Source organism: Leptonotus elevatus, chromosome 1 (genome assembly GCF_054856555.1).
Source record: "Leptonotus elevatus isolate MCC_2025b chromosome 1, RoL_Lele_1.0, whole genome shotgun sequence".
Classification (NCBI taxonomy): Eukaryota; Metazoa; Chordata; class Actinopteri; order Syngnathiformes; family Syngnathidae; genus Leptonotus; species Leptonotus elevatus.
In genome coordinates, this window is record NC_141239.1 from 9,574,527 (window position 1) to 9,588,958 (window position 14,432).

Consider the following 14,432-nt stretch of genomic DNA (forward strand, 5'->3'; position numbering starts at 1 on the left):
ACAAGTTACACAAATTTTAAAATAAAATTTGCTAAGTATTCTAAGTAAAATACATAATTAAATACTCTAAGCAAGTAGATCAATTAATGAAATAATCTACACAGGAATATAAAGTATGATGAACAAGTAAAGCAAGCAAGTAAACTGAGTAAAGTAAATCAAGTAAGATCACTAAAGTAAGTAAATAAGTAAAGTAAGTACAGCAAGTCGATTAAGTACTTAAAGTAAATAATCTAATAAAAGCAAGCAAGTAAAGTGAAGTCTAAGTAAATATGCAAGTACTGTAAGCGAGAAACTGAAGTATGTAATTTGACGATGTAATTGAGCAAGTAATTAAAGCAAATAAGCTAAGCAAGTCAGCAAAATATGTCAAATTGGTCCAAAAATAGTAAAGCAAATAATTGATTTTTTTAAAATACTTTAACTAAGGAAAGTAAATAAAATAAGTATCGTAAGTAAATATCTAAGCTAGTAAATTAAGTAATTTAATGTTCCAAACATGAAAAGTAAGTAAGAAAAGCAAGTATGTAAACAAGTGAAGAAGTAAAGTAACTAGAGTAAGTATATTTAGTATAAAGTATAAATAAGTACTTGAAGTAAAGTGAAGCAACCACGTTAAGTAATTAAAGCAAATAATCAAAGCAAGTCAAGAAAAAGCAAATAAGCAAGTACTGGTATTCAAAGTAAGCAATTGGAGATAGCACATTTGTAAATGTTGGACATGTTACCTCTGTTGTACTGATGGCATCCTGGGTGGAGAGCAACTAAGGTGACAGGAGAAAAGAGCGAACAAGGCACGGCCAGTTAAGATTGCTTTGCATCTTTGCTTGTGATAAATGAGACGGCTCCTATTGATAATATTAGAATCTGTTTTACACTTAACAATGAGCTAATAAATGGTATTTTGAGCACATGACCAAACACAATAACGAGACCATAAAGTGCAGCTTGAACTTGCCAAATAGTGAAGCCTCACTCGGGATAAAGCTAAAAACCTTCGAACGACCCCTTTAGGGGAAACTGTTTATGAAATCAACGCACATTTTTCTCGTCTGTGCCTTGCCTGGACCCCCACCACATCTGCCTCTTCCTGTTGGCTGAGTTATTTGTCCCGTTTCCGACCAGGTCGTCCTCCTCGCACGCGTCTTCCTCCTCGTCATCCTGAAACAACACAGATAGTCGCTGTGGATGGAGGCCGAGCGGCTTTCATCTTTGGATCGGATTTGCGCCGGAAAACTTGAATCTTCGTGTGTTTTTTTTTCCTGCTTTCCCCGAAAATATTCCAAAATTGCCATATTAGAGAAGTAACACAAAACCTAGGGTCCATCCACTTAACACTTTAAAAGCCTGCTAAATGGTCACTTGACATTACTTTGTGCAAATTCTTTGTGAAAGGGGCTTTGCTTAAATAACCTAGATGGAGATATCCATTTTGTATGACATTAAAAAAAAACTTTAGCAGAGAAATTGCAAAAGGAATTGGCCATAAAAGAACACAAAGTCCATTATAACCTGATTATTGAACACACCCGTCAAGTGCGGATTTATGTGCTAACCATGTTTTATTATCAGAATATTCTAAAGTGAACACACACACACACACACACACAGTAAATGGATCAATACATGAATAAGGCTTACAAGCAAGTATTGACCTTGCACAAAAAAAAACCACACGCACACACACTGATCTATAACACCATTACAGAACAGAGGGGCAGCGCTTCAAGATGGGATGTGAAAGATGTTTTAAGGTACACAGTGGAACATCCTCCAGACACAATGTATTGTGCTGAGACAGTGCAGTCTTGCGCTGACAAAATGGGTCGGAGTCGTTTTCACTTCCTGTAGATGGAACATGTCCCAGAACTTTTGTCCTTAGATTTTTGTGGACTTCCTAAACTGGCTCCAGGTTACCTTCACTTTTCACTTCCTGTAAAAGTAATCTGTCCCAATACTTTTGCCCATGTAGTGAAGACTTTCTCTTAACCCATTCGCTCCCATCCATTTTCACTGAAGCAACCCCCTTCGCTCCTGGCTGTTTTACTGCATTTTGCAAGGCCCAAGAATGTTGTGTTCTATTGGTATAAAAACAGGGAACCTATCAAAAGAAAGATTAGAGTCTCTTCTTTCATCAGGAAAAAAAAAGTAGATTTCTATCTGTTTCCATTTTGCAGCTATTAGCATTAAAATATAACAACTTTATCATTATTCACAAATCTGTTTAAAACAATGGGGGAAAACAGTTTGTTGCAACATGATCTTGGTTGATCTCTTATACTCGGTAGCCACCTGCTGGCCGTTTTTGTAATAACTACCATTGCTTCATGGATTCTCTTCAGTTCAGAGGCTACATCCAAGCCTGACTGTATGCTCTAGCATAAAAAAAACAAAAAAAACATATAAATGCGTCTCTGGGAGCATGGTGATATAAACATTTAATTTGTAATTTTTTTAAGAACGCATTTATACACATTTTTACTTTTCACTTCTTGATGAAATGTGTCCCAATACTTTTGTCCCTGACGTGAAGCCTTTCTTCTGACCTTAACTTTCCAAAATGGCTTCTGGAATAGTTTCACATGTCCCAATAATTTTGTCCATTGAGTAAAATGTTTCCCCAAACCTTTCCACAATAGCTCCTGGGTCAGTTTTTGAGTATCAGGAAAATATTTTCTTAGAGAATTATCCTTTGTTTTCTTAATCATTTCTATGTTATTGTCAATGTCATGGAAGTACACAATAAAATTATAAGTAACAGTGTATGCAGGGGCTTACGGTCAGCTGGTCGATAGGCTCCTGCAGCCAGAGACGTATGAGCGTGGCTAGTGTGTAGTAGAGAAGCAGCAGCATGACAGGGTTGACAAAATGGTGCCACTTCCGCTTGGGATGCACCATCAGCTTCCACGTGCGGCTGCAGTCGCTTTGAATGATGGGTGACATGCCAAAGTACCTGCAGGAGAGACACACACAGATTAAGAACCTTTGGATGCCTGTAGTGGAAACCGCCTTGAGATTTTTCAGATTCCACATAGAACGCAAGTCAAATTTCCTCCATACTTCTACGTGATAAGTAACTATGCAAAAATCTCAAATGAAAAACTCACACCTCTTACTTTTTTTAAAATGTATAAACATTAGTGATATTTTTAAGATAGTTAAAAGGTTTATAAATATTTATAACTCTACAGTGATGCCTTGAGGTACAAGTTTAATTCATTCATTGATTATACAATTAATGTAACTACCCTTAACGTGTTCCAAAAAAAAATATGTTTGCAATGTGTTTTCAACGAGAAAACTAGCACTCTACAATAGTACACTTTATAAAAATATATCGTAATCGCTCAATTAACTCATTCATTCCCAGTTATTTTCACTGAAGCAGCCCCCTTCGCTGTTTTACTGGATTTTGACTTCTGCAAAGCCCACAGAATATTGTGTTCTATTGCTATAAAAACATATAACCTACCAAAAGAAAGATTAGATGCTCGTCTTTCATCAGGAAAAAAAGTATATTTCTATATGTTTCCGTTTTGCAGCAATTAGCATTAGAATATAGCTAAGTTTCATCATTACTCACAAATCTGTTTAAAACACTGGGGAAAATAGCTTTTTTTTCAACATGGCCCTGGTTGATCTCTTATACTCTGCTGCTATCTGGCTGTTTTTTGTAATAACTACCATTCCTTTAACGTCCTCTTCTGTTCAGAGGCTGCATCAAAGCCTCCTGTATGCTGTAGCATGATTTTTATTTATTTATTTATTTATTTTTATGTATAAATGCGTTTTGGGGACCATTTTTATACGTTTTTGGGAGCAAATGAGTTAAATACCTTTTTTTTTTTTTTTAATTGACCCGTTTTTGTCACACACCAATCGTGCTGCCTCATTCTGGTGGCGAAAACATGGCCACCTAAGGTTTCTCAGTACAGCAATAATATTAGTTCTTTACAGAAGATAAAGAAGATACACTTGTGATTTTTGTTATATGGTCTCTCTACATGTGTTGCAGTTTAGATAACAGATCTAAACACAAGGGTACTTAAAGCGTAAAAACACAGCCACATACATGCTAATTGTTAGCTCATGTGCCTATGGAGTTTTCCATTTTATGTTAGCAGTAGCGGTAACCACAACTGCCTCAAACGTCTTCGGTTGGGACTTTGAATCCGGCTCTGGCCTTTCTGTTATATATTTTTTGGCTAAATAAAAAGTATTATTTTCACACTATTGTGTGTGCGTGTGTGTGCGTGCGTGCGTGCGTGCGTGCGTGTTATATGTATGTATGTACATGTGGTCCAGATGTGAAACAATGTGGTTGTTACTACACAAACCGCAGCGCAACAGATTGTCTTCTGCTTCATGCATAATACAACAAGTAGGGTACTTGTAGTAGAGCTCTTAAAAGCCCTGATGTCCATGCATGCGCACTGAGTGGGTGAGTCTGATACATCCACCCTGCAGCTGCTTTTGTTGCTGTTTTGTTGCCTTCTTCCTGTCTCCAACAACAAGTAAATATTTGCTGCGCTTTAAACAAGCTCCTGCAAACTCCCCAAATGTTACGACGTGTAAAAGGCTTCAAGAGCACTCGTGCATTAAGGAGCTACCTCCTTCTGAGTGTTTTATGGCGAATCAACAAACTTTGCTGCTAAAGCTCTGTCCACATCCTATGAGAAATATGCACAGCTTTCACAATTAACTCATTCACTGCCATTGACGGCTACAGACGTCAAAAATTCATTTGAACTATTTCTATTAGTTTAAAATTGTTCCCACTTTTGTTAACAAGAGTATGAAAACCTATAATTTGTTTTTATTGTATAAGAACAGATATATATAACATTTGTGCTTATTCGTGAGTTAACTAGGGAAGTCATGCGATTAATTATGATTAAAAATGGTAATTGCCTGACGCCCCTAATTTGTTATAATCTTTTCTTAAAAAAATAATAATAAAAAATTTGGGAAAAATTATTACAATTATTAAGAAAAGATTATTAAAAATTAGGGCTGTCAGGAGATTAAATTTTTTAATCGTAATTAATCGCATGACTTCACTAGTTAACTCACAATTAATCACAAATTTTATATCTGTTCTAAATGTACAAAAAATATTGTTCTAGGTTTTCATACTCTTGTTAACAAAAGTGGAAAAAATGTTAAACTAATAGAAATAGTTAAAAATTATTTATGACGTCTATAGCCGTCAATGGCAGTGAATGAGTTAAATGGGATAAATTATGGCACATTTATTTTTTTAATTGTTTCTATACAAATAGTTGGGTCTCGCTCACAACGGCGTAAATAGCCCTTTGTAAAATATACCAGCTTGCACATGTCAGCGAAATTACAAACAACTGGTCTAACCCGCCTCCTCACAGGGTCACACCAAGTGCAGCGCTAGATTTGCACTTGTCATCATGTCAACATGTTATTTACATGTCATATATTTCAACAAACACGAAACACTGCAAGTTTCCTTTCGGGCTTTTACTGCAGCTGAGGCGTTGAGGAGTTGTCTTTTAAAACACATGTAACAGAACTTTATAACAGGCTGAAGCCTTTAAAACCAAAGAGTTGTAATTTATATGAATGCTCCTCCCTCTACCCTAAAACCACTTGGTACAGTTCATCTTGCTACTATTAGATTTACTACTAGTGATGGGTTTATGACCCATCACTGTGAACTGTACCAGCATGTTGGCCGGACCACCTTGACTGAGAAAAGAGCAATACTGTTTATTTAAAAGGCATTTTATTCACAATCTACTTACTTTATTATTACTACTACTACTACTACTACACATTTTGAGATTTGATTAAAAAAAAGGAACATCCACCCCCAAAGGAGAAAAAAGTGTGTGTGCACCGTTTGTGCATGTCAACAAATAGTGGGCCATTTAATAGACGCAATCAAATGAATGACAGTTTTGAAAAATATTAGGTGAGACATTATTTACATCATTATGATCGCATAGTTACAATAAATCGAATCACCTCGGCTTGAGGACATTCCGTAATAAAGTTTGAAAAATAAATAAATTATACTAACATGACAGTATCGATCTCTTGTTCTACTCAAAGATATTTTCAAGCCATAACTAGCAATAAATTTATCTTCTGTCTAAAATCAAACAATACCCTGATAAAAGAAAACCTATTTGTTTTTTCCCGCAATGCAATTTACTGTAATAATAAATTGCTTGTCCAGTGACCATGTGTTGCTCACTACTTGTCAAGATGCATTGTGGGATTTCATGGGCGGTACTATTGCGGTGCTGACCTGATGTAGCCGTCCTCCGGTGCCACCGACTCTTGGAAAAACTGGAACTGGTAGAGGTAGAGGACCACCAGGTGTCCGGCACTGAAGATAGCCATCAGCACGCACATGCAGCTAAACATCAGCATGTCGAAGGTGCGGCGCAGGGACCACCAAGTGCACAGGAAAAGGAAGATGAAGAAGTAGACGGCTGAGGTGAGGGAAGGAAGCATCATCCCTGGAAAAAAAAACAACGTAAACAAAATGGTGGATTCGGGCTAGTGCAAGTTTGTCTATCAAATGTGCCATTTCAGGCCAAATAAATAACAAAAAATCTGTCTGGAGCCTCAAAACATTTGAACATTGTGCTGAACGAAACAGTGTTAGTGTTAGTCTAATGTCTAATTAGGGCCCAAGAGCTAATTAGAGCTACACCATAACAAAAAAATATGCAGCATCTAATACTTTCAGTCGGATTCATTTTCTTCTACCTTTCATCCTCCGTGTTTTTTGTTTTGTTATACTTCGTGTTTCATGCATGTTCCTACATTTTTAGACTTGTCTGCCTTTCTGTCAAATTACTGCCATTTTTTTTCAATTTTATGGACATAAAGTAATTTTCTGCTTCTCTTCATTCTTTATTGGACATTTAATGGCTATGTTTTGACTTTTATTTTCTTTTTCTTTTACTTTTTTTGCTATCAATTTTCAGATATTTTGGGCAAATTTGTGTACACTTTATAGACATTTTCGGGGGGGTTTCTGTTTTTGGACATTTTATATATATATTTTTTTAAATGCATTTTCTGACTTTTTCAGGCCAATTTTGTGTACATTTCATGGTAATTTTCATGATTTCTCCTTTTGGATTGGACATTTCTTTTTTTTAAATATTTCCTTTTCTGCCTTTTTTTCCAATTACATTTTCTGGTAATACATAATTTTAGTAATTTTCTGTCTTTCATTTGTTTTGGGACATTATATGGTTACTTTTTGAACATTTTCTTTTCTTTTTTTTTAAAAATCTGATTCTCTGACTTTTATTTTATTTGACAATTTATGGTAATTTTCAGATTTTACTCTTCCTGTTTGAACATTTTATATTCACATTTTGGAAATGTTTAGGTAATTTTTAAAACCTTTTCATCTACCTTACGTCTCTTTTTGTTTGACAACTTAAAAATGTTAACTTTTTTATTTTTAAATATACACTTTTTTTTATTAAACTAATTAATTCATTGAAATAATATTTTATTTACCAAAAATACAAATAAATATGTTTTTTTTTTTAATTATGCCTACTATTTTATTATATATTTTTTATCCACAGAGAGCACTAAGGAGAGGGACTAAAAGCCACATCTGGCTCCAGAGCTGCATGCTGCAGACCCCTTGGGCTAGTGGCTTTGGTGGAAAGGTGAAGCCTCACCTGTGGACCCCAGCAAGATGGTCACCACCACCTTCCCCGCCGTGGTGATCAGGTTCCCGATGATCTCCTTCACTTTGGACGCCACCTGCGCCACCACTCGCAGGATCTTCATCTTGGCGCTTTCCTTGGCTTCCTCCTCTTCCTCATCCGCATCCTCGCCTTCATCCTCCTCGTCTTCCTCGGCCTCGTAGCCTCCATCCGAGTCCTCCTCCAGCAGGATGTGGTCTTCTAGGCTCAGCTTCTCATCTTCTTCCTTTCAGTGACAATGACGGACTTGAGCATTTACATACATAAGTGGGAAAAGTAGTTGAGCAATGTTTATGCAAAAGACCAAAAAAGTTTAACTTGGACAAAGTCATGCCTTGGTCGTAATACTAGCATTTTCCTTGACTTTTGAATCAATACCCCGATTACACACGCATGCGAGTATCAAAAATCAAAATCGCACTTGTTCCTCCGCTTGGAAGTGGGCGTTGTCCTGAGCCATGTCTTCGGGGAGCCTCTTCTGGACCAGACTGCGACACAGAAACCAGATGGCCCCGCCCACCATGCACATGCCAATGTCCGGTACGAAGACTCTGATGCCGTTTCCCGCGTCGGCGCCGATCACGCTGGGAAGATGAAACCAAAAAGTTCCTGCTACACTTGAACACATCACACCAGTGAGAAAACAATAGCTTTGCACATGGGGATTGTTTCCGTTTATTCAAGTGTTATTTTAATGTGTGCTGAATTCTTTGGTTTTATGTGCACTAAAACCAAATAATGAAATAATGCCAACTGCTTTAAATTAATTGCTGTAAACAAGTGACTAAGCACTAGAGACTGTAGGGGGAAAAAAAGGCATGCGCGGTGCAAATCCAGTGCCATATATAATCATAAAGAAAGCCTTTTTTGGACATTGTTAATTAAATCAAGATGTGTGTGTTCGTGTGTAGGGGGTAACTACCAAAACAAAACAAGAAGCTAATGCGTCAGCTACAGTAGCAGCGAGCTTGGCGTGACTCGCGGGGATTTAGGGGTGCCACTTAAGGACAATGTTTATGAGGCGTCATGATTGTCCCAAAATAACTACCAGCTTTCCAAAAGCTTTTATTGCCGGCTTTTTATCATCCAAACTATTGTTCCTACTTCTGTTTTATGGCAAACGCAATTCTGAGCCTAATTAAACTGTTGACAATAAAAAGAACATGCTACTCATCGCTCAGATGTTGGACTTTTTTGGTCAATGCGAATGAGGTTATATTACCCACCTCATAACATATCGAAAAAGCTCACATCAAGAACTTTAATTCGAGGTATGCGATGTGGTTTGTCACAAATGTATTTATGGAGGGGAAAAACTTGTAGTTTATTGTCTGAAACTTTTCTGACACACCTCAAAGTAATGGTGGATATTCACCTTAGGTGAAAAATGATGAAACCATTTTATGATCACATTAAATGACAGTGGTTCCTTGAGATATGACTAATTCAGTCCTTAATAATGCTAACTCCAAACACTCCCATCTTTGAAGGTGTGCGGGTCGTATCTTGAATTTTAAGACAAGAACGTCAATACTTTGCCTTTGATGGGTAGTGGCTGTTAATTTGACTTGTGCTTTTGGTGCATTTACTCTTCATACTATTGGCGGATAACTCTTTTTGATGACCGGTAGCTATGGTGTGGATGCACTTAAGCAAGAAGACACACATATATGGCCTAAAATATCTCACGCTGGAAATCAGGCACCGCGCCGGAGTACTTTAAGTCATGTACTTTGCTATGAAATACAGCACTTGCGTGATCTCAAGTCAAAGTAAAGCAATTGTCTGACCAAGAGTGTGTAATCTCCCAAAACTCTTATGACAGGTTGCTCATAGAGAGGAAGCACCACAGTACACAACCAATTTTGAAGACAGAATCGCAGATTTAGAGATTATTTTATTTTAGAAAATTAAGACTGTATTTCATTTGAAAGAAATTTGATATTGGAAGAATTAAATTACACAAAAATCGAATTTAAAGGGAGATTTAAGGAAAAGTCACTTTCAAAAGGATGTTAGGATCTTCATCTTGGAAAATAAAATTAATCACCGGGGCCCATACAGACAAACACTCACACCCAAGCACAATCTGCACTTAACCTAACACGCATGTTATTGGAATGTAGGAGGAAGCGGCCATCAAATTTAACGACCGCTGCTCACATCTCCCATCGTGCTCGTTGCACCATCATTAGCAACATTAAAACCTCTCCAAGAAGCTTGCCTTAATGTACATAAGACCGTGAACAGGGGTGCAAATTTCCGCCACGAGAAGTTGTGTGGGGGCAGGACACTCGACGAGTTTCGACATTCCCGCACTTGGGAAGCCGCAACTAACGGGATCAGTGCGCACGAGCAGGCCAGGCAGACATGGCGGCAGCCTAACTGGGTTTAGTTCTCATCAGGAGGCCACAGAGGGACACCAAAGTGCTCTTTACCGTCATTGTCAGGTTGTTACACTGCCTGGAAAAGATACAGTTTTGCCGCCCATTGTTTTCCCTGTCGTTGTTCAGTATAAATTGAACAAACAACACGGAAGAGGGCAATTCTCCACCTCGGGTGGTACAAGTAGTATCGGAGTCAGGATTTTAAGGGTTTTTGTCTATGTCAGAAGAGAAATTCGCACAATCACTTCTCTCACCCAACTGTGTTGAACTTGAAAGCAAATGTCACCGCCGGGGTATTTATACGTCTCACCAGGCATTTCTACATAATCATCAGTTTGTGGTATGATGTTTCTCTGTATGAAAGTACATGATAATTACCCACTCACGCTGAATTCTGTGTAAAAGGCAAAGGCAATGTTGAGCTCCTATGCATTAATTTTGCGGACCCCCCCCCCCCACACACCAAGTTACACGAAGTCACAGTCATTGCGTAAGAATTATTTTCTTGCTGACTCGGCCCTTCACCAAAACATTAGTCAGTCTCGCTGTTCCTGACAGCAAGATTGCAAAACTGTGAGATAAGCCGAGCGCACCCTCCACACGCTAACCTTTAGAGGGAAACACCACACTTAAACACTTACAGCATTCAGAAAAGTACATTGAAGCACACGGACAATAACGTTATTACATGCACATTTATGGTCGGACTTGTGCTTACAATCTTACCTCTCAAATCCAATTTGTCTGATGGATTTTTCCCACGCAGAACCTGCATGGAAAGAAAATGTTTAGTAAGCATTATTACAAAAAATGAAATACAAATAAAACAAAAGTTGAATGAATGAAATAATTAAAGCTTCAATAAAATAAAAAACGCTGAAATTAAAAAGGTTAAAATTGACAAAAAAGGAAAAAGCATTGTCTAAACAATCACGTACGTACACCCATTGTACACACTGGACACTTTATTATGAACATATGTGCAATCTAATGACACCCAATACAAGTGCTGTGTTAAACAAAAATCGACATAATGCTAAATTCTGATTAACACTGTCATTTAAAAATATGGGGATAAATATATATAAAATATATTGACTTGTTGAGTTGTATTATAGTACAGTAAATTTCAAGTACACGAATAAAACATTCCATTCCTTCACTTGTAAATGTAGAAGTGAATGAATATAGCTCCTGTACTGAATCTCAGGGGATGAAGAATGTCATCTTTCCTTCCGAGTACTTCAAGTGTTCCTGAACGTCACCGTGCAGCGGTGGGGGTCCATTTCCAGCTATTGACAGCGCTCAGACAAACAGGCGCAACTTTGCCGCCTTTGTTGGGCTGCCAGACACAAACGCGGCCGAGTTTACTGGAGGACTTGGTGACATATTTACACCTCCGGGGGCTGTTTATAAGCCACTAATTGAGAGGACCACAAGTTTGTGGTTTGTGGAGACGATATATAATGCAACACCACAAACCACATTAGTCTTGTATAAATGATTAAACACAAACATTTCACTGATTCCCATCAGTAAAATAAAATATGCAAAATCAGAGTTGTATAGACCAGTGGTTCTCAACTCAATTGGGTTTCAGAATTCGGAGCAGTCCTGGGGTATACCACGTCCCTACATAGAACATACATTATTGGGTAAACGTCAGGAAAAATTCAACACGTGTGCTCTAATCACTAGCTACTCTGTAAACAAATACAGTGCATCTCATAGCTAGCAATATGCCTTTGGGCGGTATGATGAGGCTATTTTTAAATAAACAAAAAATTCTTTATTGTTCTTAACGTCTATCAAATGGGTCACAGCTTTGCAAACAGTAGGAAGATGCGGGTCCCAGGGTGACAACAGTTAAGAACCACTGGTATAGAATATTTAATATATGAAAATGGTGCATTAGTGATAAAAAGGTGATGTCAATTTGTTACATTATAGTTGTAAGTGAGTTAAATAGGAGTATAGAACATTGAATGACAAATACTGTATATGTAAATATGCACAGGTAAACATGCTACATTAGAGTTGTATAGCACATTAGTGGTATACCCTACATTAAATATGCCACATTAGCGTTGTATAAAACGGTAATTATGTAAATAGGGTTCATTTGAGTCGCACAGACATTATATATGATGTAAATGTGATGCATTACATGTGCAGACCATTAAATATAATATCAGTGTCGTATTTTAGAGGTGTATAGAAGTATATACTGTAAACGTTAGGTGTGAATAGGAAATTCAATGTGTAAATACTATTAGTTGTATAGAATATTAAATATGATGTAGATATGGGGCATTGGAGTTGTATAGAACATTGGATGCGATGTCATGTCAGTGTAGTAGATCACAGTTTTATAGAACAGTAACTGTGGTGTAGATGTGCAGGCTTAGTATGAACTGTATAGAACATTAAATATGCGAATATGGTGTATTAGTTACATGAGCACGGCGCATTGGAGTTGTATGGAACAGTCAATATAGTGCATTATAAATGTATAGCATATCAAATGTGCAATATTAGAGTTTTATAGAACACAACTAAATTGTATTCATTAAAAACATTAAATAAAACGGAAATGACATTCGAGTTGAAATTTTGGTACATTATAGGTGTATTTAAATGTGTTTATGTTATATTAGAGATGTTTGTGTGAAGCCCTTTGAGACTCTTTTGTGATAAAGGGCTATACTGTATAACTAAACATGTAGAGACCATTAATTATAGTACATAAGAGTTGTATAGAAGAGTAAAGATGGTACATTATATAATGTAAACATGAATTATTGGAGGCATAAGAACTTATGATGCAAGTGTAGTGTTGTAAGGACCATTAAATAAGAGGGGGAAGTGAAAGTATCGAGTTTAGGTGCATTTTTCTGCCTTCGGGATCATTTCCTGCATTTTCAGTCAATACCTCCCTTATCTGACCTTTCTAAATCTGGTATTCAACCCCTCGACACCCTTTTCCTTCTGGCTCCGGCGTAAACAAGGAGTCTTCCTTCACACCGAGGCGGTTACCCATACTACCCTCCCACCTCTGTCTCTCCTTTAAGAAAACTTTATATTTCCTCTTAAACACGTTGGCCGGCGTGAATGGGAGCAGGACAGAAGATACCCTCACGAGCTCCAGCTGCCTCTGCGGGTCATCCGCTGGTCGCCGCCTTTTCCTTAAGACTCACCCGTCATTCCTCTGGGTTGACTCAACACGGTGTGTGTGTGTGTGTGTGTGTGTGTGTGTGTGTGTGTGTGTGTGTGTGTGTGTGTGTGGGTGTGTGTGTGCATTTACAAATAGTTTGCAGACTCATTTGTTGTTCACCGTTAAAGACATGGGTGGAGCTGGTTAAAAGGAGGAGGAAGCGGGGGCGTCTTATCATGTCCAAACCTTCAGGTTTTCACGTCATTTTCCTGCCACGCGCCACGCCCCTCTGTTGGCTGAAGACCAACACTTCGAAACTACTACAATATGTGCCACATACAGGAGGCGTTGGATTGCGCTTGAATAAATACATAAATGCTGCTGCACAACCAAGAAGTGTTCTCAAAAATGATGAGGGCAACAGAAATGAGGGCATTTTGTTCCAGACCCAGGGGGGTCCATATCACAAAACAAAAGAACAGAATAAGAGGAGAAAAAAAGGGGGGAGGAATAATAATAATGATAAAAATAACAACAATGCCAATAATAAAAACAACCACAATACATTAATTATACCAATCCTTCCAGTGATTATACAACATATAAACTAAAAAGCAAAATGTAAAAAAAAAAAAAAAAAAATTACAAATAAGTATAGTATTTTATTTTTTTCTTTAAAAATAAACAATTATTTAGAATAAAAAGGCAATTTTTATTTAATTTAAAAAAATCCACAACACCATATTTTTTTCCTTTTTTTATTTGAAAATACTGTATATTAATACTCAACAAACTAATATTTGAATAAACCATATGAATAATAATCATCTTTATTTGTTAAACCATGATCAGCTATGAGCTATTAAGAACATAAAATGCATTATTAGGTCTGTCCCCTAATAAATACGAAATACGCTTGGTACTCTCTGCAGTAGAGTAAATGCATTTCCTGGAAATAATGATGAATGATGCGTGAATAGGGTTTAATTTCCAAAATTAAAAATGTTTTTCCACAAAAAGCACCTGCCTGTGAATAAGCCCCACATATTATGGTATAAGACCTTGTTATTTATAAACATTTATTAAATATATGCATAGGATTTCAGATGGTAGTGAAAGGATTTTTTATAAATAAAGGATTTGACCTAATAAGGACATTACCACCAAATGATT

The 14,432-nt window shown here is 37.2% G+C and overlaps 1 protein-coding gene across 2 annotated transcripts in view; it reads right to left on the bottom strand.

Annotated features, from left to right (window-relative positions):
- piezo2b (piezo-type mechanosensitive ion channel component 2b) overlaps positions 1-14,432 on the bottom strand; it is an 84,238-nt gene that overhangs the window by 49,852 nt on the left and 19,954 nt on the right. For both annotated transcript variants that reach the window (XM_086075865.1, XM_086075855.1), the window contains exons 4-10: positions 10,832-10,874; positions 8,140-8,302; positions 7,692-7,944; positions 6,287-6,500; positions 2,779-2,953; positions 1,042-1,161; positions 729-764 (exon numbers count right to left, since the gene is read on the bottom strand). In XM_086075865.1, the coding sequence (XP_085931991.1) occupies positions 729-764; positions 1,042-1,161; positions 2,779-2,953; positions 6,287-6,500; positions 7,692-7,944; positions 8,140-8,302; positions 10,832-10,874 (1,004 nt within the window). The remainder of the gene's footprint in view (positions 1-728; positions 765-1,041; positions 1,162-2,778; positions 2,954-6,286; positions 6,501-7,691; positions 7,945-8,139; positions 8,303-10,831; positions 10,875-14,432) is intronic.